The following is a 26,057-nucleotide window of genomic DNA, read 5'->3' on the forward strand; positions in this document are numbered from 1 at the left end:
TCCAAATTCTCTTTTAAATATTTATTTTTTAAAAAAAAAATGTAAACAAAGAAACAAACAGCAAAGTTACTAGCCCTCGTTAGTCCGGGAGTGGGGTCGGGCGTGGAAAAGGTCTGCAGCATGGAACTTAGAACACATCAGGATCTTGGGTAAGGCATCTGGGTAATTCATGGGTCACAATATCATCCAAACACTCCTATGGACCTACTCAACTATGAAAAGGTCTGTAATCGGAGTCCCTAACAGAGAGGAACTGGGGGGGGGGGGAGCTTCTGCCCAGTAAGCCTTCTCATTGGCTGTGTACACTTTTTTTTTTTTTAACGTTACTTTGGTGGCAGCTTCCATCACAGCCCACGGATCTTTCTTGCATGACTGAAGGGAAGCTGCAGAAGTCATTTTGTGGCCGACTCCACAAAAATTGTACGGTAGCCATGTTGTGGCTGCATCCACCGCCTTGCGTCGGAGCTCCCCCAGTGTTCATGGGCTTGAAAAGATTTGGGATCCCCTGTGCTATAGCACGAGGCTCTTGTTTTTAAAGGAAACCGTTTTCAGATCGGATCAACACTACATTTGCTAATTCGAGATTTAAAAAAAATTAAAGACTCGAACTGTTAGTTACCATTGGGGAGCATACAGCATCAATGGAAAGGCGCTTACAGATTGACACAATCTCCACATAGGCACTCAGAACAGCATAATGAAAAGGGCAGGGGGGGGGAAGCCATCTAGCCAGCAGATTTTCCCAGTGACACCCATTAGCACCGTTACGATTTGCACAAAATGTATAAGAGGACAGAGTTTTTCCTACCCCTCCTGACAAAGGGATCAAACCCAACCAGGAGTAACCCTACAAACATCAATGGTTAAATGCCTGGGAAAAGCGGAGAGGACTTAGAAAAAAGACTAGAATAGACAGCTACAGTGGCATGAACACCAGCACAGCTTCCTGCGCTGTAGTGGTTAAAGTGTCAGACTAGGAGCTGGGAAACCCGGGTTCAAATCCATACCTGGCCACGAAGTTCGCTGGCTGTCCTTGGGCCAGGAACTTCCCTTTGGCCTGACCTACCAAACAGGGATTGTTGCGAGGCCAAAATACGGCTAGGACCACGTCATCCCTTGCGGTTCTTGCAACCAGGTGAGATCCTGCCCCTGAAAGGACAACTGCGTGATTTATCCGCAGTTGGAGAAAGCAAGAGAGATAGCAATTCTCCCTGTGGCTTCTCAAAGCCAAATATGTTGAACATGAGAGCGCCTACCAACCCTGTACCGGGGTTGCCACTTTTTCCCTGAAAGGATGTAAAGACACTTGCGCACAATCGTCACTGTGTAGAACTGGTTCCTGGTGGCTCTCGCAGCTATGTTTCATTTTGCCAAGAGAACTGTCCCCGACACAGCGGGAGAAAGCAAAGTCCCCAGTGGAATCCAAGGCACAGAAACAGGCCTTCAGATGCTCAAGTGGCTCTAAGGACTGCCATCTCGCTTCTTGCTGTGCTACGATACTCCGCACCATCTCCTGTAGCAACCAGAGATCCAAATTGCTCTCATCCGGGTAGGATGCAGACTGATGAGAACCATCAGTGGTGGCAAGCTGCCAGCACAGTACAAAAAGTAAAAACCAGGAAAAGGAGGCTCTGGGGATCCTCGCGGGGCAAAACACAGAACTGTAAGAAGCCAACAGTGTTCCACTCGGTTTCTAAATGCGGGTCGAGAATCCGACGCTGAGACAGCCAGGCGGATCTGGGGTTTATCTGCACGTACGAGAACGTGGGGAGGGGGGGACTGGGGCAGCCAAATGGTACCAAGCTGCAAGCTCCAGCGGAGGCCGTGGTCCTCGTTTCTCACATCCGATCCGCAGAGAAGGATCCGAGGGGAGCTCTGGAGGGTAGTTAATGAGTCTCCTTGCATCCGCATCAGTCGATTTCTTCCCCAATGTCTAGAAAGAACAAAACAGGGCACCGTGCGGAAATGAACAAGCTGATTGAAACGGAAGGAAATGACGATTCTAAGAGCCACAAACGTAGGGGTCCTGCGCATAATGAAGCCACAAAAAAGGGCCCTGTGTCCCAAGGTGGTTTACCACTGCTTGCCCTTCCTCTCCCCACGGCAACAGAGAGCTCTGAAAGAACTGTGACTGGCCCAAGGCCACCCAGCTGCATGTGGAACAGACCCAGTTCTTCCGATTAGAGGCTGCTGCTCTGATCCACTAAATCAAGCAGGCTCATAAAGAACAAACCAGGGTTTGTAGCCCAGAAATAATAATAAAAAAACTATGGGGGGGGGGGAAACCCTGGATTATATAGACCATTGACTTGATATTCTCACTTCTGGAATATGCAAGATCTGCAGTGTGCATAACTGAGCACACTGGGACTCCTACAGGGGGCACCAGAGATGTAGATTAGGATAGGAACTTCCTGGTGATTTTCAAATTATCTCCTCCAGTGTCCTGATTGGCTCAACCAGAGACTTCCTGCTTCTTTGAGTACACTTCCTCCCTGCTTGCCTCCAGAACAGCTGTTGATCATTAGAAAGATCAACAGATACTTAGGTGTCTCCCTCTCTCTCTTTCTATGCGTAGTTGTTTATCTTGTGAATAGAAACGATTTTATTCTTCAAGCAGCCCAGCTGCTCTGCTCCCTCTGCATATCCAAACTCTGCCCACACACACGAGCACAAGGTCTTCCAAAGCTCACAACATCAGAATGCAACCAACCCTTCTAACCTGGTAAGATTTGTATTTTTGCTCACGTCCATCTACCCAGGATTTTTGCTTATGCCTCAGGCATCCGGGTCTACTGCCTCTCTCAATCTCATCCAACTGCTCGCTGTCAAAGGCCCAATACGCCGTACTCAATAATTCTCTCTCGAAACGAAATTAACAGGAGGAGGGGCTGGGGCCGGAGATGAATTTTGCAGACAGCAGATCCTAACAGCGGTCTTGCATAAGAGCTGTGACCTCTCTACTGGAAAAGCGGCTGGGGATCCTAAGCCCTTCTATTCCTGCAGCCAATCCTGCATTGCAGAACACGCTCCTAGCCTCAAAGGAACATGCTAAGGTAACGGAAGACGTGCTGCAGAAATGCCAAAAACCCTGCGTGGACTTTGGTCCTCAACTTGGTGGCTGAAGCGACAGGCAATTCAAACCACTGAAATACATCCTGAGATTTATTTTGTGCTCATCCCCAGAGAGATGACGAAGCTGCTATCCAAAACCAGCACCTCAACATAAATGAGCTTGGGGGGGGTGGGGGGGAACGTTGGGGTTCAAAAGGTTTCTTAAAACCTGACCTATGGGTCAAGAACACAGAGAATACAACTACCGAACTCGGCAGTTTCTGTGGAGAAAAAGGAAGAGGAGGAAGAGCTGGTTTTCATATCCTGCTTTTCACTACCCAAAGGTGTCTCAAAGTGGCTCACAATAGCTTTCCCTTCCTCTCCCCACCACAGACACCCTGTGAGGTTGGCGGGGCTGAGAGAGTGTTGACAGAACTGCTCTGAGAGAACAGCTCCAACAGGACTGTGACTAGACCAAGGTCACCCAGCTGACTGTGGCTAGACCAAGATGGAGAAACGGGAATGAAGCTCAGATCTCCAGATTAGAGGCCCCTGCCCTCAACCTCGACACCAAGCTGGCTAACGGGCAGACACAGAGCACTCCGGGCACTGTCCAGAGCCCACAAGTAACTTCCGGAATGGCCACTCCCTTTCTGAGAGGTCTCACACCCATTATAACGTAGCACATGAATTTTTGCACCACGACAAAATTTGCAACGTGCGTTCTTGCTGCCTGGATTCCTTCTGTGAGCCCCCAGGCTCACAACATCCAGGTAGGCCAGGAACTGCAGTGCCAGAGGCATCACGAAACGGCAGCCCCACCCACAGGTGTTAGACAAGCCCATAATTTTGTTTTCTTACGTTCTTTACCTTCTTTGATGTCCATGTTCTTCAGAGGCTGCAAAGCTGGCCGAGGAGGAGGAGGAGGGAAAGGGGACAAAAAAGAAAGAGGAGATTATTGGACCCTAGAGCACCACCCTGAGCAAAACAAGCTGAGGAGGCCATCTGGGCTGCTCTAAGCTTCTATTTGCAAACGTGAAATCTTGTCTCACACCCCAATGGAAAAGCTAACCTCAGCACGCCTTGTACTGCTCTCTGGTGGACAATGGCGACTCTGGTGCTCTCTCCCCCTCGCCCATGCACTCTTCCCCACGCATGCCTTGCCCCCAAACTGGACTGCTCGTCTCTTAAAAGCATGTACGTGCATCTGATTTTAATGCATCTGCCTCCGCTGTTTTCACGCACTCCTTTATTTATATTGAGATTTATTGTACGGTCCAAGACCACCAGAGATAACGTGGGAAGAAATGGGAACAATAATACAGCACGTCAGGTAAAAGCACTTACATAAAATTTTTAAAAACCCTCATGCAGACTTGCAGATATTCTTGGCTGCCTAGGATCTATACATCTAAATTTTAACCACTCTTTCTGGCGTTTTACTAGCAAGCTGCCATATTTAGCCACTTCGACTGTGATCTCTTCATTTTCGGGAGGGGGCAGGGCTAGATGGGACTTTTGCCCAGCAAGGTTTCTGGCTGGTTATGTAGATTAAAAAGAAACAGAGTTTGGCCTGATCAGAGTTTTACACAACCTCAATTCCTGAGATTTTGTGGTCGGCTCCGCCTCCCGCAGCAGCCATTTTGTGACGGGCTCCACCTACTGTAGTAGCCATTTTGAGATTGCACCCACTGCTCTGTGTCAGAATTCCAAGGGTGCCTGCAGCCTTAAAAGGGCTGGGGACCCACCTCCTCTATACTTTTTTCTTACCAAGTGGTACCTGCTTTCGCCCACCAAGTATGCATCATTATCATCAAATGGCCCTTCCTTCACAAGCCACAAGCATAAAATCAACCTTCTAAAAAAGGCACCTTTAAGGAGGCCAAATCGCCAAGACATTGAAAGCTAAATAGGATTTTGGCCCCTGGACAGGAGAGGGAGACTGGCGCTGCTACGCAGAGGAAGGCAACGGCCAACCATCTCTGCTCATCTCTTGCCTTGAATGCCCCATGAAGAGCTGCAACTCAATTCCCCTCACTTTAATTCCCACATGCAGACCGAAAAAACTCATAAAGGAGATGGGGGCGATCTAGGAACAGGGTAGGTTAGTCTCTACAAGCCTGGGCCAACCTCTAGACTCGGAGAAACATCTTAAAACTGAACAGGGAAGGAAAACCTGAAGGAAAAACAGAAACGGCAAATCAAAAAATAAAAGGAGGAAAGCCAGGCGGGGGAATAGAACCACAGCCAGGCTAATGGAAGCCCAGTCCTCCTTTGGCTGAAAAACCCTTTAATTGGAATGAAGGCAGCCTACAACAAGTCCTGACTTGCAGGGATGCCACCCTCCTCCTGAAAAGCTCAGTAGGCCCCGGTGAGAGTACCGGTGGCAGCAATGGCACCCATGGGTGCCAATTTGGGGGAACCCTGCCCCGAAGAATCCAGAATCAGCAGTTTCCGCGAACGTCTTCCCCAACATCACCCTCCGTTTGCACCTAATCCCGCAGCCAGCACAGGCGCCGTCATGCCAGGTAGACCGGAACGGCCACAGCGTCTTCCTCCTCGAGGCGAGATTAGAACCCAGCCAACCCAAGCACGCCGTGCCTATTGTCATGTTCGGAGCAGATAAAGGGAATTGCCAAATTTATAATTAATCCGCTTGATTACGGCAGAGTGTAGCTATCGCGCTTTATTAAAATGATAATCCCGTTTTTCGCAGGCTGCCGGGCTGCCAGCTTGCGGCAGGATGCAAGAGAATGCGTAACTGCAGGACAACACCGGCCCGGAGGGGGAGGGTATCTGGGCTGCAGTGGAGCACCTGAGCACCTGCTCTGTTTGCAGAAAGATCCGTGGTACAATCCCTGGCATCTGCTGCTTAAAAAGCGACTCAGGTGTTGGGAAACAGCTCTGGCTGCCCTGAGGCTACGGGAGAGATGCCGGGAGTCAAAATCGAAAATACTGAGCCGGAGGGACCAGCGGTCTGACACAGCTTTGCACGGGGCCAGACGTTTACACATGGCGGCGCTCGATATGTGGCAGAAGAAATCACCGCAGCGACACCCTTGCAGAGCCGTTCCCGTTAAGGAGACGGAGGATCAAGCCCGGACTAACCTGTCTTGGGTCCTTCTCCGTCTTCTAGTTCCTCTGAAAAAACACAAGGATATATTTTTTAAAGATCCTTAGAGGAAGACTTTCTCAGTGAATATGCTATGGCAACGCAGGGGGAGCAATCCACAGCTCACGGGCAGCCACATTTGCAATGTCCCTCAGCCGAAAAAACCGCATTGACTTCCACCCCTAGCCTGAGGGCAGGACCTCAGAGAAGCTCAGGGCTTACTTGTTCCTCTGGGGCAGCTGCTTCAACGGAGAACCAGCTGCCACTCACAAGCCCCCATGGGGCAGGAGCCACGCCCACCATCCTGAAACACGGGGCAGGTGACACAACGGGGAACGATGCTCAGAAGAACTGCAGGCAGCGTGTTGAACAGACACATGGACCACCGGTTGACCAGGAAGGAGTTTCTTCAAGGCCTTGAAGGACCAAAGCATTTATGGTGGCAGAACTTTTTAAAGGCCCGGAGTCGTGTTGGTGTCAGACACATGAATTCATGTGCGTGATGGAGAGGCTCCTGGCACGGGGGAAAGTTCTGCCACAACAAATGAGTCGGTCTTTTCTTTTCTTTGTGTTTTATGTTGCAAAGGGAGGGAGGGGAGACATCCATTTCCCAACTGGCTTGCTCAGCAGTTCCCATCAAGGAGGAGAGGATCGATATTAGACTAACCTGTCTCAAGAACGAGATTAATTTCATACCTTTCTTTCCACAAACTCTCATTTTAAGAAAGCCCCGGGGGATAGGGCTCTGTGGGAAGAGCATCTCCTTGGCATGCAGAGGGTCCCAGGTTCAATCCCTGGCATCTCCAGTTAAAGGACCAGGCAGGAGGGGATGGGGAAGGCCTTGATCTGAGACCCTGGCTCAGGGGCAGAGCCTCTGCTTGGCAGGCAGAAGGTCCCAGGTTCAATCCCCGGCATCTCCAGTTAAAGGACCAGGCAGGAGGGGATGGGGAAGGCCTTGATCTGGGACCCTGGCTCAGGGGCAGAGCCTCTGCTTGGCAGGCAGAAGGTCCCAGGTTCAATCCCTAGCATCTCCAGTTAAAGGACCAGGCAGGAGATGATGGGGAAGGCCTTGATCTGGGACCCTGGCTCAGTGGCAGAGCCTCTGCTTGGCAGGCAGGAGGTCCCAGGTTCAATCCCCGGCATCTCCAGTTAAAGGACCAGGCAGGAGGGGATGGGGAAGGCCTTGATCTGGGACCCTGGCTCAATGGTAGAACACACTGAAGGGCCCAGATTCAATTCCCAGCATCTACAGTTAAAAGGATTAAGTAGTAGGTAATGAGAAAGAGCTCTGCTTGGGACCCCAGGGGAGTCGCTGCCAGTGTGATGGTCTGATTTAGAATACAGCAGCTTCAAGAGTGTTCAAAGAAATTACACCCCAAAGACTGTGCACATTTTAGAAGAAAAAGAGGGCTTCCAGTGTGCTGTAATGGTTAAGAGAGGCAGACTCTAATCTGGAGAACTGGGTTTGATCCCCCACTCCTCCTCCACATGAAGCCCACTAGGTGACCTTGGGTTAATCACAGTTCTCCCAGAGCTCTTTCATCCTCAGAGGATATCTGCTGTGGGGAGAGGAAGGGTAGGTGAGTGTCAGCCGCCTTGAGACATGAGGCCTACAGGGTGACCTTAGGCCAGGAACAGTTCCCTCAGAGCTCTTCCAGCCCCACCCACCTCACGGGGTATCTGTCTTGGGGAGAGTAAGGGAAGGTGACTGTCAGCTGCTTTGAGACACATGAGGCCTGCTGGATGACCTTGGGCCATCCCCAGTTCTCTCCGAGCTCTCTCAACCTCTTTTACCTCACAGGGTGCCCACTGTGGGGAGAGGAAGGGTAGCCGACTGTCAGCCACTTTGAGACTCCTTCGGGTAGTGAAAAGGCAGGGTGAAGGAACTAAGTGTCTTTTTCATTTTCATTTCAAAGGCTTCACATTCCCAACCGCGCTCCATTTTGGGCAGGCAAGACGGCGAAGGAGCCGACTCGGAAAGGCACCCAGCCAGGCTTGGAACAAGCCCACCCCTCGTACTTACCAGCCTTCTGTTTCTCTTCTTTGCAGCTCTGACGGATTTTCTTCTGACAGACGTAGGCCAGGGCCCCCAACAGGACGAGGAGGCAGACGGCCAGCCCCACGCTGACCCAGAGCGCCACGGCCGGGAACACGAGATGCTGTCCTGAACAAGGGGGGAAGGGAGACACAGTCACTCCCAGTGGCCTTACTGGAAGGAAAAAGCAAGGAGGAAGCATGCTGGTACAAATACAACAGGGAGGTGGTGCTTGCTAATTTAACTCCTTGGGATTTTTTTGCTGTAAGGAAGACATGCAAGATTAAGTCTAGGAGAAGCAGGGGACGGAACAGTAACCAGCCCCTCCCCAGGAATTCCGGCACAGCCAGCGACCCACAGTGCACAGTTTCACCCAGCACCCAGCCGAGCCGAGATCGCGCAACGGCTCTCTCCGGCCACTCTGGCGCTCTGAGGTCTAACGATTTCAGCGGCCACTCCAATTGCCGCTCTTCCGCGGGGCGCTGGAGGAAGCCGGAAAAACAGCAGGTTGAATTACCCCATAAAACACTTCATTAACCTTTAAATAATTATGCTAATAAATTCAAATCGATGCAGAGCTGTCACTTGGCTAGGAGAGGAGGCGGCTCGGGTTTTAAAAGGTACTTTTTAGCACGGCAGATCTCCAGCCAGGGATTGCGCCTCCGTAGCAGGGGCGGGGTGGGAATAAACGGAAGCTGAAGGCATCCGGGACCATCTCCTGGGATAACCACACAAGCTTGCAGTGCTCTGTCTGCACACGCAAGGATGTGGTCTCAGGGGCTTGCTGTTCCAGGCTCAGTTCCAGGGGAGAAGGGGCAGTCAAGTCCTGGCTGGGAGGGAACCCGGTTCCCAGGTGGAAGAGGCTGGCCGTCCCTGCTTTCAAATCTCTCTTCAGCTTGGCAGTTGTTTTGTCCACAGCTAATTTGATTGGTCGATATTGCATTGATTTTGTTCTTGTTCTGATGATTTCGCACTGACCCATACTGGAAGAGATTGTGGCTCAGCAACAGAGCTTTGCAGGTGGAACATCGCAGGTTCAAGCCCCGGCATCACCATTTGATTGATTGATTGATTGATTGATTGATTGATTATTTCTATAGCTGCCCCTCCCAGCATGCCAGGGACTCACAGCCCTAATGGTCACATGAACACAAGAATCCACCATATATTACATCAATAACTGGTTTTCTGATTCCATTCACCCTTTAGGTTCTCCTCTTCACTTCCTTTTCTTTTTCTCCCTTCCACCCAACTCATGGCTTTCCTTTCCTGAATTTATTTTCATCCCCCTCCAGCGAGTCTTTCACAAAGCAAGGAGGGAGGTACTGTGTGTGACCCCATCTCCTGCTGGAGCCGTTTGGGGATGGCCCTCTCCAAATAACTGCGGACTTCTAATCTCATCAGTATACCGCACTGGGGAAACCGTGCAGTGACTGTGGGTGGATCATCCGTCCAGACATGTCACCAAGGGGAGGGCGGAGCCAAGCCCCACCTTCAAAACAGCAGCCCGTTCACGTCAAAAGGGCAGCATCTGTTACCAACAGAGAAGGATCTGAAACACGCTTCGCTTAGAGCTACTGAACACACCTGAAAACAAATCACAAGAGCTTTCACAGTAAGCATACGGAAAAGCATCCGGTAATCTTAGCATCCTACCAAAAGGACTCATGAGAAATCTGGTATTCTCTGGGCAACTATTTACACTAGAAAGAAAGGAATACCCGGATGGCCACAAATGCCTCTGGTTGGACTAATTCTTTTGATAGCTTAATGAGTTTTCCCATCAACACGGCACTTCAAATCCTCGGATGCCGCTGATGGATATCGGGGGGAATCAAGACTTTTCTGGATAAGCACTGCAATGAGGAATGTTCGTTTTATTTACAGAATGAAACGTTCTAATGCTTTATACCGGGGTAGTCAAACTGCAGCCCTCCAGATGTCCATGGACTACAATTCCCAGAAGCCCCTGCCAGTCATACAGTAACTCAGCAAGTATACAAAACTTGAAAGCTTGGTGTAGTGGTTAGGAATGCGGACCTCTAATCTGGCGAGCCAGGTTTGATTCCCTGCTCCCCCCCCCCATGCAGCCAGCTGGGTGACCTTGGGCTCACCACGGCACCAAGAAAAGTGCTCTGACCAAGCAGTGATATCAGGGCTCTCTCAGCCTCACCCACCCCACAGGGTGTCTGTTGTGGGGAGAGGAATGAGAAGGAAATTGTAAGCCGCTTTGAGACTCCTTCAGGTAGAAAAAAGCAGCATATAAGAACCAACTCTTCTTCTTCAAAACAACCTGAACGCCTGCATGCTTAATTTGCACAATTTCCCCCACTGCGGAATTTAGCGGCGCGGAATGCAAGAGGATCTCTTAGTGCGGAATTCCAGCGACACAGACGCCAAATCCTTCCCCTACGGATTACAAGACGGACAACTTTCTAACAGCGGCGGCTGCTGTACTGCTCTGTCTCCCCCTCCAGGCGTGGCGCACGCAGCTGCACTCCGTCACCATCCAGGCAGCGCTGTGCATTTAGCCAAAAGGTTTATGCTCCTGGAGGGACCCCTCTTTCACAAGCCAGCAATCCCTGTGCCAAGGATAATTAAACACTAATTAATGTTACCTGCAGACGTACAAGGTTACAAAGAGCTCAAGGGTATCCATAAAACCCAAGGTAGCGTGAAGCCAGCGAGAAGCCGCTTAGAGCCGAGGCAGGCCCCTCCGAACGAGGGAGCCGGCTCTATAAACCATTTCACCGGGAGCTCAAACATCTCCAAGAAGGTCCGTCAGCTACGAAGTCGTTGACGCCAAGCATATTGAATCAGGAAGAAAGCGGAGTGAAAACTGGCAAGGCTTGCTTCCGAGTAAAAATGGAAGTTTCCTTTGTCCTGGAGCAGCACTGCTGAAGAGGGCTCTTTGACCGGGAAACAGACTGGTTGGAGACATTGGGGAGTTTGTGTAGCCATGTTTTAGTCTTTGCAATCATAGAATCATAGAGCTGGAAGGGACCTCCTGGGTCATCTAGTCCAACCCCCTGCACTATGCAGGACACTCACATCGCAATCGCTCATCCACTGTCACCTGCCACCCCCTTGAGCCTTCACAGAATCAACCTCTCTGTCAGATGGCTCTCCAGCCTCTGTTTAAAAATCTCCAAAGATGGCGAACCCACCACCTCCCGAGGAAGCCTGTTCCACTGAGGAACCTCTCTAACTGTCAGGAACTTCTTCCGGAGGTTGAGACGGAATTTCCTTTGAAATAATTCCATCCCATCTGTGAGGTTCAAGACAATGTTCCTAATAAGCAGACCTTAATCCCTGCACCATGCTGGCTTTCAGTACCAATGCAGACCCCTGAGTTCCCACACCCCAGTTGGAAGGTAGGGAGGGCAACGCAAAGAAAGGAGTCAGGATGCAGAGGGACGAAGCAGAAGCCAGCGAGAAAGGCCTAGGGGCAGAAAACCTGCCTCGGCGGTGATATGAGAATTGTACATCTGCATCTGGACTCCCATCCTTCCCTGGAATAGAAGGACTCAGGTATCTCCATTCCTACTTGTACCTGATGAAGGGAGCTTTGATTTTCGGAAGCGTACGCCCCCAAAATCTTCTTGGGCTCTAAGGTGCTAATGGACTCAAATTCATAAATCTCAACCTTTTATCCAGCATTTATCCGGCATTATGCCATAAAAAGACCCAGCCCTGGATGGCCCAAAGCTAGCCCGTCCCATCAGATCCCAGAGCCCAAGCAGCGTTCACCCTGGGTAGGACCTGGATGGCTTGATGGCGCTTTCTACGACCACCATGCAACGAAAAGGAACCAGTACAGAACCTGCCCTAATCTCCCCCAACCGCCGGCCCTCCGCACGAGGCCTGCTTGTGATAAACAGAGCCGAAAAAACTCTTGCCAAACTAGACATTAATTGTCAGGGAAGCAGCCCTGCTGACGGATGAGGCCAGTGTAGCGGGGAGCCTCCTGTACAATAAACAGAGCTTAATAAACTAGGCCCAGCCATCTTTATGATCTGTTTTCACATCTCCCTCTCTCTTATTATCGGAGGCTGTCGCCAGCCAGCAGAATAACCCTGAACTACACGAGAGCCATCAAGCATCCGTTCCTGAATGCCGGGCCGGGGCTTGAGCAGGGAAGGAATCAGAAGGAGCAGAAGCAGGGCTGCTTCCTGGGACTGTGACAACTGGGAGTGCCTGATGCACATTAATGTTGATATTTTTATTCCCTTACAATGTTCCTTTCCCCCAGAGCTGAATCCGAAGACAACCTTATGAATCTACCTGGAAGGCTCGTGGATCTGGTAAACAACACTGTGTACTAATCCATGACCAACTCCCTCCTTATATACGTGGTTTGGTGATTTCCATTTAATTTTGTGTGTCTTTAGGGCGCCACTGGACTCAAAATTTGTTCTACTTCAGACGAACACAGTTACCTAGTTGAATTGCTCTTTAACTGCTACACCACGCTGGCCAGCTTTGCCAAGGACATTTGTGCTTGTGGGCCACCGTACTGAAAGGATTGCGAACCGCTGGCTTAGAGGGTGTCCCAATCCACCCCGCTGCAATCTGGGGCAGAGCCGAAGCTCAGAGGCATGACCCAAGACCGAGCACAGAGGCACGCCCGAGGAATCCTCCCCCATCGCCCAGCCAGCGACCCACCTGTGATGGTGATGGACGTGTGGGTTTCCTGTTCCAACAGGGGGTTCTTCACCAGGCAGCTGTAGGTGCTGTGGGGCTCCAAGACCACCCGAAGGATGCTGTGGACGTCAAAGAGGCCCTCCTCATTGGCCACTTGCGAGGTGGTGATGTTCTCCGTGAGGTTGTTGCCCCGCCCATCCTGCCACAGCACCGTTGCCTCCGGATACCCGGAGAAGGCGTGGCACGTCACGGTGACCAGGTCCCCCGGCTTCAAGTTCTTGTTGGGTTCCAGGCTCAAGTTGGGCTTGGAGTAGAGAGCTGGAGGGGAAAGAGGACAGGCGGGAGTTCAGAGGGCCTGCGGTCTTCAAGGGTAGCCCCAAGCATAGCACGCTGCAGTAGTCCAGTCTAGATGCAACTAAGGCAGGGACCACTGTGCAATCAGTAAGTTGGGCTAAAGGCAAGAAGGTGGGGCTGGATTCCCTGCGGGGCTCAGCCTTGCCCTACAAAGCCCTCCCACCTTCCTCCCCTCCACCCTCACCTGCAACTTGGAGCTTCACTGCGGCGCTGCTGTAGTCACGGACTCGGACGAAGCAGGTGAAGCTCCCCTCGTCGGCGATCTGCACCCGGCGCAGGAGGAGGGAGACGTTGCCCCGGGGTAGCTGGTCGTAGAAGAGGGCGGTGCGGTTGGCGTAGCTCCTTTCTTGGTTGTCCAGCTGGTCCCGCCCCTCCGCGAATTCGTGCACCGGCCGCTTCGTGTCTGTCAGCTGCCAGATGAGGCTGAGGTCGGCCAGGCTGAAGTTGGCGTCGGAGAAGGAGCAGCACAAGGTGGCGTCGTGGCCGAAGACGGCAACCACCGGGTCATCGGGGACTTTGATTTCCATGGCGCCTGAGAAGACGTACGAGCACGGTACAGAGGCCATTCCATGGCAAACCTGTCCCAACCGCCAATAGATTTCCCCTTTAGGCAGACATTAGTTACGTTAAGGTATCACTATCAGTGAATTAGAGCCTCTTGTGGCGCAGAGTGGTAAGGCAGCCGTCTGAAAGCTCTGCCCATGAGGCTGGGAGTTCAATCCCAGCAGCCGGCTCAAGGTTGACTCAGCCTTCCATCCTTCCGAGGTCAGTAAAATGAGTACCCAGCTTGCCAGGGGGTAAACGGTCATGACTGGGGAAGGCACTGGCAAACCACCCCGTATTGAGTCTGCCATGAAAACGCTGGAGGGCGTCACCCCAAGGGTCAGACATGACTCGGTGCTTGCACAGGGGATACCTTTACCTTTATCAGTGAATTATCACTAAGGGGACCACACTGTGGCTCTCCAGATGGAATTCCGCAAGTTAAAGAGGCATTCAGAAGCCAGGATCCTTACAGAATCAGCCTCGCAGACGGGCCTCTCACTAACAGACAAGGCAGATCTACGAGCTAACCCCATGGGATGCTCAGGAGAGCAGAACAAGACTTTAAAGACGTCCCCTTCGAACAAAGACCGGAGCAAGATCAACTCCACGGCAAACACGGTAAGGGGCCGGTGTGAGTTACGCTAGAGCACTGCTGCCCCCATCTGTCAGCCAGAGCTCCTTCACCGTCGCTCCCTCTACCATGCCATCTTTTGAAAAGGCATTGGTGTGGTGCCCGTCCCTGGAGGGGCCCAGGCTAGCCTGACCTCGTTGGAGCTTGGGAGCTAAGCAGGGCCAGCCTCCGACAGCATTTGGAAGAGAAGCCAACAAGGATTTCCAGGGCCCTTACGCAGAGGCAGGCCCAAAGAGAGCCAGCGTGGCGTGGTGGTGAAGAGCGGCAGACTCTAATCTGGAGAAGTGGGTTTGATTCCTCACTCCTCCACAATGCAGCCGGTTGGGTGACCTAGGGCTAGTCGCAGTCCTGTTAGGGCGGCCGTCGCAGGGCAGTTCTCTCAAGAGCTCTCTCGGCCCCACCTACCTTCCCAGGGTGCCTGTTGCGGGGAGAGGAAGGGAAAGCCACCTCTGATCCCCTCTTGCCATGAAAACCCTACATGGATTCAAGCAAAACTGCCACCACCATGGATTCACCAAAACTGCCATCCGTTTTATTTTCTCGCACACTTCCCTTTCCCGGTGTATTTTTTTAAATTACTCCTCACACCCCCTGCACTTTTGCTTCCGGTGTGCAGTCAGCTCTGTCTGTCATAGCAGCCATGTTGGGCTTGGCTCCGCCTCCTACGGTAGCCATTTTGTGGTTGTGCCCGCCCCCATGTCCGCATACCCGAGGTGCCCACCAGCTCAAAAATGTTCTGGAACTCTTACAGTATCCTATCCAAGCTGGATTTTTAGAAGCGGTTTTTATTCTGTAGATCTATTAACCTGATGTTTTATTGGCTGCTTTCAGCGTTTTATTGCTTCTTCCTGTTTATCTATTGATTTGGCTCTCCTGGGTCGTCTTGGAAGCTGCTTTGTGCCCCCTTGCGCATGGGGGTGTGCCATACCTCAACATCCAGTGGCAGAAATATGCGTCGGCTTTAAAAGCACACACAAACGCCTGCTTGGCTCTTTCCACCCAGCTTTCCCCGTTAAAATGAAAACACTTAAAACAGATGCTGCAGGAACGCAAAGACCAGCACTTCTACAAAGAGAGATGGCCCTCCGAAAATTACGACCCCATTTTCATTCTGGCACAGGCGTTTGCTGCCAGGGGTTCCGGGTTTGCACATGAAGGAAAGTCGATCCCAAGAGAATTCGGCTGCCTCGGGAACGAAAGAGGGCACGCGGCTACCTGGCAACCGCAGGCGTAATTCCTACAGAAAGTCCGCCGCTCCCAGATGATTCATAAGGGAGCAAGAGCGTGCACCCTGCCGCTAATGGAAAGCGTCGAGGAAATCTATTGTCTCATTTCTTTGTTCCAGGTGATTGTGTGAAGAACCATATTCTTTCCACACTAGAGGGACAAGCTGCGAGGGGGAGAAGCTGAATGCAACAGACCACTGCCCACGCAGTCAAAGCTACGGAAGGAGATTCTACTGTGTGTGCACGCAGGGTGCGTAATGCACAGGCAGGAGCCACCGACTGAACGTGGTGAGAGAGCAAATAAAACGGGGGCCGGGGAGGGAGATGTCCACCCAGACAAACCAGGCAGCCAAAGTGCCTGAAAAAAAAAAAAACCTCATATGGAATAATGTCAAGCCCAATTCCGAAAAAAGCTAAAATGCAGCTTCCCCCACAGAGTGGAACTGCATGAGCCGATTCTTTCCCTGATCTCTGTCTGGGACTCCAGAGAGCTGCTGCCAGCCTGAGTGGACAATGCTGGCCTTGCTGGACCAAGGGTCTGATTCAGCTGAAGGCAGTTTCAGGTGGGTGGGGGCTGTGGCTCAGTGGCAGAGCCTCTGCTTGGCAGGCAGAAGGACCCAAGTTCAATCCCCGGCATCTCAAAGGACCAGGCAGGAGGGGATGGGGAAGGCCTTGATCTGGGACCCTGGCTCAGCGGCAGAGCCTCTGCTTGGCAGGCAGAAGGTCCCAGGTTCAATCCCCGGCATCTCCAACTGGCCACGCTGGCAGGGGCTCATGGGGGCCAACCCTGTACTAGAACTTGGAGGCACCCCAATTAAGTTGATGGGCACAAGGCTTAGGACAGACAAAGGGAAACTTCTTTTTACTCAATGAGTTATTATAACGCAGATTTCACGGCCAGCGGAGATAGCAATGGAGGGCATAAGGAACGTAAAAGGGGGTTAGACAGATTCATGGAGGAGAGGGCCTGTCAGCAACTACGAGCCATGGTAACTAAAGAGAACCTCAGAATATAATTGCTAGGAGGGAGCACTAGAGGAAGGCCCAGGCCTCTCTGCCCTGTTGTTGGCCCTCCAGAGGAATCCGTAGGCCCCTGGTTGAGACAGGAGGGTGGACTAAACCACATTTATCAATTTTATTACTCATTCGCTTCCAATCACAGAAAAACTCAAATAGCTTGCACTTTGCTCTCCAGGACATAACGTGGAATTTCAGAGGAGGAGAAAACGAATAAGACCATCTCCTTTCCCTACTGGACTGGGCTGCTTCCACCAGCAGGTAAAGAAGCATTTTAAACACATGCGTCTCTCTTTTCATCTTCTTCTAAGAGGTGTCTGTTCCCCCAATTTGGCCACTAGATGTCACCCTTAGCCTGGTTTTTATCCATCCCAAGCTTTCGCCAAAGGAATCTCCTTATTGACATTTAAGATGAAAACAAATCAACGGGGAAGGGTCAATCAGTTATTTTTCAAGGACTGAAGTCGGACATTACCGGGCAAATTGGACTGTCTTCCAGCACAGAGCTGCACAGAGGCGGGAGGGGCTTTACAGAGAGGGGGGGGGGGGTGAGGGAGCATCACCAACTTACCAGCCAGCGGAGACACAAGCAGCATCCAGGTTACAACTGGGAAGTGCATCTTCATTGCCAGAGAACTTCCCTGAGACACAGAAGAAAAGCTGCTGAGGCTTTCGATACAGCAGTCTTCACTCTGACTAAAACAAAAAGCAGGAAACACTACTTATTTCAATATCTGTGCCCGACTTCACCCTTGGGGTAGCTGTGTTATGCCTTGTTTTTATACCTTGCTTTTTACTACCTGAAGGAGTCTCAAAAGCAGCTTACAATCACTTCCCCTTCCTCTCCCCGCAACAGGCATCCAGTGAGGCGGGTGGGGCCGAGAAAGCTCTGAGAGAGCTGGGACTGTCCCAAGGTCACCCAGCTGGCTGCATGTGGAGGGTGACTGGGGAACCAAAGCCAGCCTTCCAGATTAGAGGCCGGCTCTCTTAACCGACACACCATGCTGGCTCGCCAGGTGGACGAAGCCTGGCTTGGCACAACCCTGAAGGAGGAACCCAAATTCTCCCTCTTTCAAAAAAAAGAAAAGAAAAGCATTTTCCTGCTCATCCCCACACCCCCAGAGGGCGAATTCAGCGGATGTCCTTCCACACAGCCTCACTGGGCAGGATGCCGCCCGCAGCAGCTGTTCACTCCTCACTGTTTCCTCCCCTGCCACAATATCCTGCCCCGGGGGATGGCTGCAAATGGGAACAGGGAATAAAACTGGACAGCTGTGCCATCGCCTCAGCTGGGATTCCCCTCCCGTGCGCGCGCTCTCTCTCTCTTGCTTTCTCTCTCTCTGGTTTAGAAGCAGCGGAACTCAATCGAAATGCAATCGAAATGCAAGGCAGAGAGCCTTCCCCACTGAGGGCGGTCATTTGACCGGTCAAACTCTGCCAAAGGGAATCACCAAATGTGCAAACCACAGGCCTTGTTTTGGAGTGAGGTTCCCAGAAACCTTGCTGATGTTTAAGAGGTTCTGCTGATGTTTAAGAGGGTCTGGACACAGCCGCAGTGTGGTTAGATCTCCTAGAAACCCTTCAAGGATGGAGCTTTGGATTCCGCGAAGGGAAGAGAGTCCAAAATAAAACTAATTTCTCTCAGAGTTCCATACTTGAAAGATAGTTCTGCCCATAAGTCTCCTGTTTTGACTTATTTACTGCCTTCGCTATGTTTTCCCCTGGAACTGAGCCCAAGCAAACGGTGACTTTATACAAATTGTAACAGTGGGTTTTGCCCACTGCACAGGAGGGGGCCTTGGCCTGATCCAGCATGGCTTCTCTTATGTTCTTATAGCGCTCTGGGTGGAAATATTTTTTTTTTCACATTTAACGCAATGCCCCTAACCTGATTGAGGTGCTACTGCTTTTTCCTGCTTTAGGAAGAGATGTTAATTGCCCTCACTGTGTTTTCAGCAGCTGCTCCCTATGGTCTTTGACCTCTGGAAACAGCTGTAGGATCTGGCTCGCTCTCTTGTTTGACTTTCGGCACCGAAACAGGCTGTTAATTGACTAATGGACTGAGCTGAACGCAGACCGGCCCCTATGAAAGGGAGGCATTCACTTGCTACAGAGAGTCATCTGTAAGACCCCCCAAATGCCCTCTCACGCCAGCAAAAGAGCAAGCCACCCTGGGTATGAACACGCTGCCAGACGGAAAAGTCTCTCTGAGCACAGATTCACGGATGTTAACGTGTTTACAGACGTACTAACAACCGATCTACAGACTGTTGCATGGAACTGTACGTGTACTTCAGGAGGCCTTCCCAGCTTGGCTGTTCTCACAGGACCAAAGGTCCCCCCACCTTTCTGAGCCCATTTGGAAATCTGACAGGGCCAGGCACAAAATGGCTGCTGCAGCAGGGAACGCCAAGCACAGAATGATTGTCTCAATTCGTCTTCTGTCACTCCGCGTAGATCTGTGGGGGCAGCAGCAAAGAAACCTGCACAGACTATCAAATCTCCATTACAAAAGCCCTACTTGGCCCTGCTCACTTCCTAAAAGCACTTGGCAGGACCCAGAAAAGGGCCCCAAGTTGGGGATGCCTGCACAAGACACTGTGCCAAGCTGAGAGAAACTGCTTCCCAACCACCCTGGAAAAGTATAGGGGGCTGAGTTCTAAACCCCCTGGCCAATCCCTGCCTGTAGAAAAAGTAGTATGCTGGGGGGAAAGAATGCTCTAGAGCAGGGGTAGTCAACCTGTGGTCCTCCAGATGTTCATGGACTACAATTCCCATGAGCCCTGCCATGCAAATGCTGGCAGGGGCTCATGGGAATTGTAGTCCATGAACATCTGGAGGACCACTGCTCTAGAACAGGAGGGGCCCAACTGTGGCTCTCCAGATGTCTATGGAATACAATTACCATGAGCCCCTGCCGGCTGCTCCACCACTCCCAAGCCCAGTAAAACCTGCTAGCCACTCCGCCAAACAGCCACAGTTCTAATCCATGTTTAATTCTCCCCTCTGGCTTCATCCTGCCCATCTCCAGCAGCCTAATTACCCTTTCCACTATGACAAATCTATTTATTTTAAGAGACCCAGGAAGCTATTTATAAAGCCCCGAGCTTACATTTTTAGTCTCATGATGACCCCCCCCTCCCCTTTCCCAGGTTTCTCCTTTCTCTGCCAACGCACCACGGTAATTATCAAGTCTAAAATACTCGCCGCCAGCACAACGCCACCCTTGCAACTTCCAAACTATCGCCCTACAGACGGAATGGGTTGCCACGAGGCCGTGGCTCAGAAAACAGCCCCGTACATGGAGCTGGGAACGCCGGACGGATGGGGAATTCTGCCCATGTTGACTTAATTCTATAAGATTATTATAATACTGCAGCCTCGCTTGACAGGCTGGGTGAAAATTTCAAAGAGCGCGTCTGCACAAGCGTGTACCCGATTTGGTGTTGTGGTTAAGAGCAGTGGCTTCTACTCTGGAGAAAGGGGTTTGATGTCCCGCTCCTCCTCCATATGCAGCCAGCTGGGTGACCTTGGGCCAGTCCCAGTTCTGACAGAGCTCTCTCCGCCTCACCTGCCTCCCAAGGTGTCTGTTGCGGGGAGAGGGAGGGAAGGTGATTGGAAGCTACTATGAGACTCCTTCGGGTTACACAAAAGCGGGGTACAGGAGCTCTTCAGGAGCCACGGCCAATACAGGCAGAGAGAAGCCGGAATTGAGTCCACTGGCTCCGCCCATGGCTTCCACAGGCAACTTAGCACAGTCGTAACATGCGTGCAAAAGGTATGCCCTTACAGTCACTTTGCAGCTGGGAATTGTGAACTTTGCAATGCTCCAGAGCGTATTCACGACCCGCCAAGGTGCAGATTCTCAGCCCAGCCATTGGGGACGCAGCAGGATTCCAGACCGCACGTCCAGCGCGGCTGACATCAGAAGGACTAGACAGGTGGGCAAAAGCCACACAAGCAGAGCTGAGCGCAGTCTCAGGCCTCCCTGCCCACACAGGCCTGAAACACGCTGAGTACCCAGGGACTTCCGCCAATTCCCGTCCCAACCAGGAGTATCAGAGCCTGTAGGTAGGAGCCAGGCTCTGCAGAGAGTTAATCATCAACTGTCTCTACAGCTGGAGTCCCCAAACTGCCCATGCAAGCTGCGTCCCTCAATTGCTACTATCCAGATGGGCACTAATCAGCTGCCGTTTAATGTCAATAGGCAGTAAACGGCCTGTGTGGAGCTCCCAGCCCTTCTGCACAGGGAGGCACCTAAGCTCTGGCCTGGGGGGGGGGGGGGGGGGATGGACAGGAATGAAATGAAGCCAACCCACAGCGCCATCCCTCCCCTGCCCGCTGCCCAAGCCATCGGTACAGATTGATTTTTTTTTTGCTTTCGGAACCCTGTTGAGGAAATGAGGCTGCGACATTATTTATTGGATTAAATAACAGACACATCGATTTTGCCTTGTGAGAGCAAAGAAGCTACGCAGGAGGGGGGATTTGCGCTGCTGCTGGTTTGCACCTAACCCAGAAGCGCCGGGGAAGCGCAAAGGTGCCGTGGTTCATAAGGGATGGGTGCAGACCACCTCGATGCTGTCGCCTTCCCCAAGGCCTGATAAACTGATGTCTGTTCTGCAGGAATGCCAACACATAAGCAGCTGCCGCATTCTGAATCACACCACTGGGCCATGCAGCTCAGAATTAACTGGCAGCAGATATCAGTGGTCTTTTCCAAAAGTGGCTACCCAAAATCCTCTAGCTGCTGCCTACTGAGACAAGGTACTGAGGCCGGTATTTCCACCTCTGACTGGCAGCTTCCCGCATGCAAACCTGGGCTGAGAAGAAGCGCTGGGATTTTCACACCCCGGTTTTCACTCCCCGAAGGAGACCCAGAGCAGCGTACAAATCGCTTTCCCTTCCTCTCCCCACAGCAGACACCCTGTGAAGTAGGTGGGGCTGTTATAACTGCAAAGCACAAACACTCACCGAAAAGCGGGAGACGTCAAAGCAGCTTAATTCTTCATACTCGCCGGCTCTTCTTCCTCCGACTCAGTTCCTTGGCCAGCCACTGCCTTCCTCCTTCTGCATACAAAAAAGAGGCAGGAAGTGTCTTTTCTCTCTCCTTCCTGGAAGAGCACAGCCTTTCCAGCCTCCTTTCTCCCCGCCGCCTCTGACCAATGACTCATAAACTGGGGAGGTTTTGCAAGGATGCCCGCGTGAACCTTCGGAAGTGACTCCCAATCGGGCAGAACAATAGAGCGCGCATGAGATCGCATCGGCCACTAGAAGACAATCAAAGCCTGGGACAACGCTCAGTAACTTGTCAATATTGGTTTAGTGCCCGAATTTCAAGAATTCTTATGGTGTCAAAGTCTTAAAGAAATCCAGGCCTGACCTCTCAGAAGCCAGATGTAGGTGGGCGGCCGTGTTGGTCGGAAGCAGCAGAGCAAAAGTCTGAGCCCTGCGGCATCTTTAAAACCAACAAAGTTTTATTCCAGGTATAAGCTTTAATGGGCATGCGCACCTCTTAATTCTAGGGATGCGTTTTCATGTGTATCTGAAGATGTGTGCATGCACACAAGCTTTATGGGTCTTAACGGCGCAATGGGGATCACAACTGGGTAGAATTTGGATGGGAGACCCCCAAGAAGGGTTGAGATGCTGGGACAAGCCACCTCTGAACATATCTCACCTTCTCCATCCAATACAGAGACGGAGAAAACAAACCTGGTCTCGGGACAGAAGGTGGGCGGCCAACCTGATTAAGCCAAAACGTACACAGCCCTGGTCTACTTTAGCTCAGGGGTAGTCAACCTGTGGTCCTCCAGATGTTCATGGACTACAATCCCCATGAGCCCCTGCCAGCATTTGCTGGCAGGGGCTCATGGGGATTGTAGTCCATGAACATCTGGGGGACCACAGGTTGACTACCCCTGCTTTAGCTGGCCAATTTAGGGATGTGGCAACATCAGGCCAGAGATGCTAAGGACCAAACCTGGATCAACTGGAATGCCAGATGTGTCATTTGGATCTAAAAAGCAGCTGAGGAAACAGGGATCGGGGCCCCTCTCCACAAACAGGCTTATTTCCCCCATAGGACTTCTAGCAGCCTACACAGGGGGAAATGCATTCAAAATGCCATTTTTCTGTTCCTCCCCTACTGAGGCTCCTGCAAAGCTTGGCCCCCAGGAAGTGTTATCTGTCTGCATATCAGGGAGAACTGCTTTCTGTTAAGTCAGCCTAGCGCCAAGGAATAGGCATGGAGCAAAGAGAGGTTGGATTTCGGAAGGAAAACAACAGCCAACTGACACGTTCCCTTCTAGGGAGGCCAGAACCACAGATCTGGAGCTCGCCTTCCCAATGAAAAGTTCCTAAACAAGGGAGAGAGAATGGAGGGCTGGGGAGGGGAGGGGGGGGCAAGGATGCCCTCCTCCAGGTGGGAACTGGGGAATCCCCCCCAAAATTAACAGTTTATCCCCAGAATACAAAGCTCAATTCCCCAGGAGAAAATGGCTACTTCCCCAGGAGAAAATGGCTACTGTAGTCCTGGTCCTCTCCTTGTGCCACCCCAATGAGAATGCAAGCATGCAGGTAAGCTAATCTCTGCAGTCTGGGGGTGACGTTCTTCGTGGGCTAGAGGCGACTTTTGCACGCCCCGTATTCTTCCCACCGCTTATATGTCACTGGTCCAAGATGGGTTTCTATGCCTCCTCCCCCAACCCCTGCAGAAGACCTTAATTCTCAATGAGCCTGCCACCCCCTCTCCCCCAAAAGTGGAATGGCTGGCCAGGACGCTCAATGACTTTGCCCACCTCTGTGCTTCCAGGGTAGCCCAGATCCAGGCGGAGAAACTCCTGCAGAGTTTTGGGAGGGAGGCCAGGGACCTCAGTGGGCTAAAATCCCAAAGATTGCGGGGAAACGGATCTCCATAGTCCGGAGGTGGTCCAAGGGGGAAGAGGCTCGCGGAATGCTTGACCACAAGCCAGTTCAAAAGGGTGGGGGAGGTAAAATGGCAAATCCCAAATGCAAAACCCGCGGGGGGGGCGGGCTTGCAAAGCCCAAATGCAAAACCTGGGGGGGAGGGGGGCTTAAAAAGCCCAAATGCGAAAACTGGGAAAGGGAGGGGGGGGAGAGAAAATTGCAATTCCCAAATGCGAGATCGTGGGGGGGGGGGGAGGGCAGAGAACAAACCTGCAACCCCCAAAAGCGAATTCTAGGGGCGGAGAAGAATGGGTGTGGAGGGGGGATCGCATCCCCCCCCCCAAAGTCCCCCAAAGTTCTGCACAATCCGCCCCCTCCCTCCCAGTTTTGGAGCCTTTCCTCCCCTCCAGACGCCCGCCGAAGGAAGCAAGCGCTTACCCTGCCCGAGGGAGCGACCCGAGAAGTTCTGCGTCCGGGGAGCGCCGGCTGCAGCCCCGGGCGTGGCTCCCTTCCCTCTCCTCCCCTCTCCTCCGGGCGCAGAGCAGCGTCCGGCCTCCTTCCCTGCCGGCCGAGCCCCCGCTGAGCCCGAGGACGGCGGCGGAGAGGAAGCGGGCGGAGGGGGCGAGCCCTTGGAGAACCGCGCCAGCCCCCGGGCTTCCGGTTGGCCGGAGCGCGGAGGGGAGTTCCCTCTTCTCGGGTCTCCCGGGAGAGGGCCCCGTCCCGGCCGGGAGCTTTGCCGCCGGAGGAGGAAACCCCCAGCAGAGAAACAAAGCGCCACGTGCGAGCGGAGCCAGGCGGGGATCCCTCCCCGCTGCGGTCTCGGCTGCCCCGGGCAAAGCCCCTTTGCAATAAAAAAATACCAGGGAGTGACGCTTGCAGGGTTTGAATATGCACCAGGCTACTTGAAAACAACTTGAAAACAAAATAGTTTTATTTGAAACAGAGAGAGGCCTAACTAGGTAGCTAGCGACGATCATTCTTCTGTTCAACTACTGTTCTGGAGGCAAGCAGGGAGGAAGGGTGCTCAAAAGGCAGGAGGTCTCCTGTTCAGCCAATCAGGACACTGGAAGAGATGACTGGAAAATCATCAGGAAGTCTCTGATCTGACTATGCTAAATACACATTTCCTCCAGCGCCCCCTGCAGGACACCCGTTTATATTCTGCTCAGTTACACACACAGCCGTTCTTGCATATTCCAACATATGGTTGGGACAGAAGGTTTCATGCACTAAATAAAGATCACCTGGCGATTCACAGCATTTATATTATATCAGAATTTAAAAACATTAAAAACATTTAAATCAAAAGTTTCAATAATCATTCCAGGTACAGTACCAAATGTCTAGAAACCTTGCCTTCTGTTTCACTTCTATCCTGGGGGGGGGAAGCTCCTGTAGAAGGGGGCTATGCCCTGGCCCTGGTTCAGGATTATGGTCCTCTCCCCCCCCCCCGCCCCATACATACACATCAAATTGCTGCCAATTTATGATGACCCGGCAGCATCTCCTTGCTGGTCACCCATCCAAATAATAATTAGGACTGAGTCTACTTAATTTCCAAGACCTAGGCCAGATTGGGCTAGCCTGGTCAGAACATATTTGTAGAAATCTGTTCATCGTGAGATACCAAGGCTCCTTTGTGAAATCAATGATTATTATTTCCCCAATTTAACACCTATAGAGGCTGAGGAAATTGGAAAGTTTATTGGTTCATGCAATAGTGGTAGAGAGCCCACTTTCCAATGGGCTGTGGCTCAGTGGCAGAGCATCAGCTGGTGTTCAGAAGGTCCCAGGTTCAGCCCCCAATTAAAAGGGGTCAAGTGGAAAGTGATATCAAAGTCTAACGGAAGAGGTGAACATTTAGCTTTTCCACTTCAGCACCAGCGGAGTCATTGGATAGCTATTGGCCATCACGATGGGATGGAACCTCCATGTTCAAAGGCAGTATTCCTTTGCATGCCTGTTGCTGCTGTGTGAAAAATAGGGGACAGCTGTTGCATTCTTACAAAGTTCACATGCTTCCCAGAGAAATACAGATGTTCGCCTTGGGGAATAGGTTGCTGGACTAGAGGGATATTTCTCCAGCAGGGTCCAGCAATGTTTTTAGGAGAAGTGGTCTCCATAGGACATTGAAAGGCCTTCAACAGTGCATGAATGAGCAAGCAATATCAGGCTGCTGTGGAATTTCTTTTGGCGCCAAGCCACGCATTAATGTCAGATACTTATAGGGGCCACCCTGTCCTTTTTCGATTGTGCTTGAAATATTGTACGAAGGAGAGGGAGATGAGTTTCATGTCTAGCAGCTGAGGTCTGAGTCATTGGCTGCTGACTGATTTCTGGGCAGAGGCATGGGGAGGGCAGGAAAGACCGCCTGGAGACACAACAAAGACTTGGAAATTGCTTAGTAGATAAACCACAGGATGCCGATTCACTCGCACTCTGTGCCCACCCGGAATTTTTGGAAAATGGCAATGCTGAATAAGCGGAAGTCGGCATGCTAAGTCAGCGGCTCCGGCTTGTAAGGGGGAA

At 51.8% G+C, this 26,057-nt stretch overlaps 1 protein-coding gene across 4 annotated transcripts; it reads right to left on the reverse strand.

The window, feature by feature from the left end:
* On the reverse strand, window positions 1-24,291 carry CD276 (CD276 molecule). 4 transcript variants are annotated; one of them, XM_077317568.1, is made up of 10 exons: window positions 23,967-24,291; window positions 21,594-21,689; window positions 17,191-17,260; window positions 13,384-13,731; window positions 12,867-13,163; window positions 8,190-8,330; window positions 6,163-6,195; window positions 5,547-5,655; window positions 3,925-3,960; window positions 1-1,933 (listed from the first exon to the last, which is right to left on the reverse strand). In XM_077317568.1, the coding sequence occupies exons 3-10, from the start codon at window positions 17,243-17,245 to the stop codon at window positions 1,492-1,494; spliced, it is 1,461 nt and encodes a 486-aa protein (XP_077173683.1). In that variant the 5' UTR covers window positions 17,246-17,260; window positions 21,594-21,689; window positions 23,967-24,291; the 3' UTR covers window positions 1-1,491. The 4 variants fall into 4 exon arrangements, with proteins under 4 accessions (XP_077173683.1, XP_077173682.1, XP_077173681.1 ...); XM_077317567.1 differs by having other exon boundaries at window positions 17,191-17,311; window positions 23,967-24,290; XM_077317566.1 differs by having other exon boundaries at window positions 17,191-17,315; window positions 23,967-24,289.
* Window positions 24,292-26,057: the final 1,766 nt, after the last annotated feature.

The sequence above is a fragment of the Paroedura picta genome, chromosome 18, assembly GCF_049243985.1.
Source record: "Paroedura picta isolate Pp20150507F chromosome 18, Ppicta_v3.0, whole genome shotgun sequence".
NCBI classification, from domain to species: domain Eukaryota; kingdom Metazoa; phylum Chordata; class Lepidosauria; order Squamata; family Gekkonidae; genus Paroedura; species Paroedura picta.

Excerpts from the sequence above, each read along its gene's own strand:
- CD276 (XM_077317568.1), bottom strand. The coding sequence starts at position 17,245 with ATGAAGATGCACTTCCCAGTTGTAACCTGGATGCTGCTTGTGTCTCCG. Across the intron at positions 13,732-17,190 it reads GCTTGTGTCTCCGCTGGCTG|GCGCCATGGAAATCAAAGTC; the intron begins GTAAGTTGGTGA and ends ACGTCTTCTCAG. Across the intron at positions 3,961-5,546 it reads TGTGCTGGCTGCGGGATTAG|CTTTGCAGCCTCTGAAGAAC; the intron begins GTGCAAACGGAG and ends CTCCTCGGCCAG.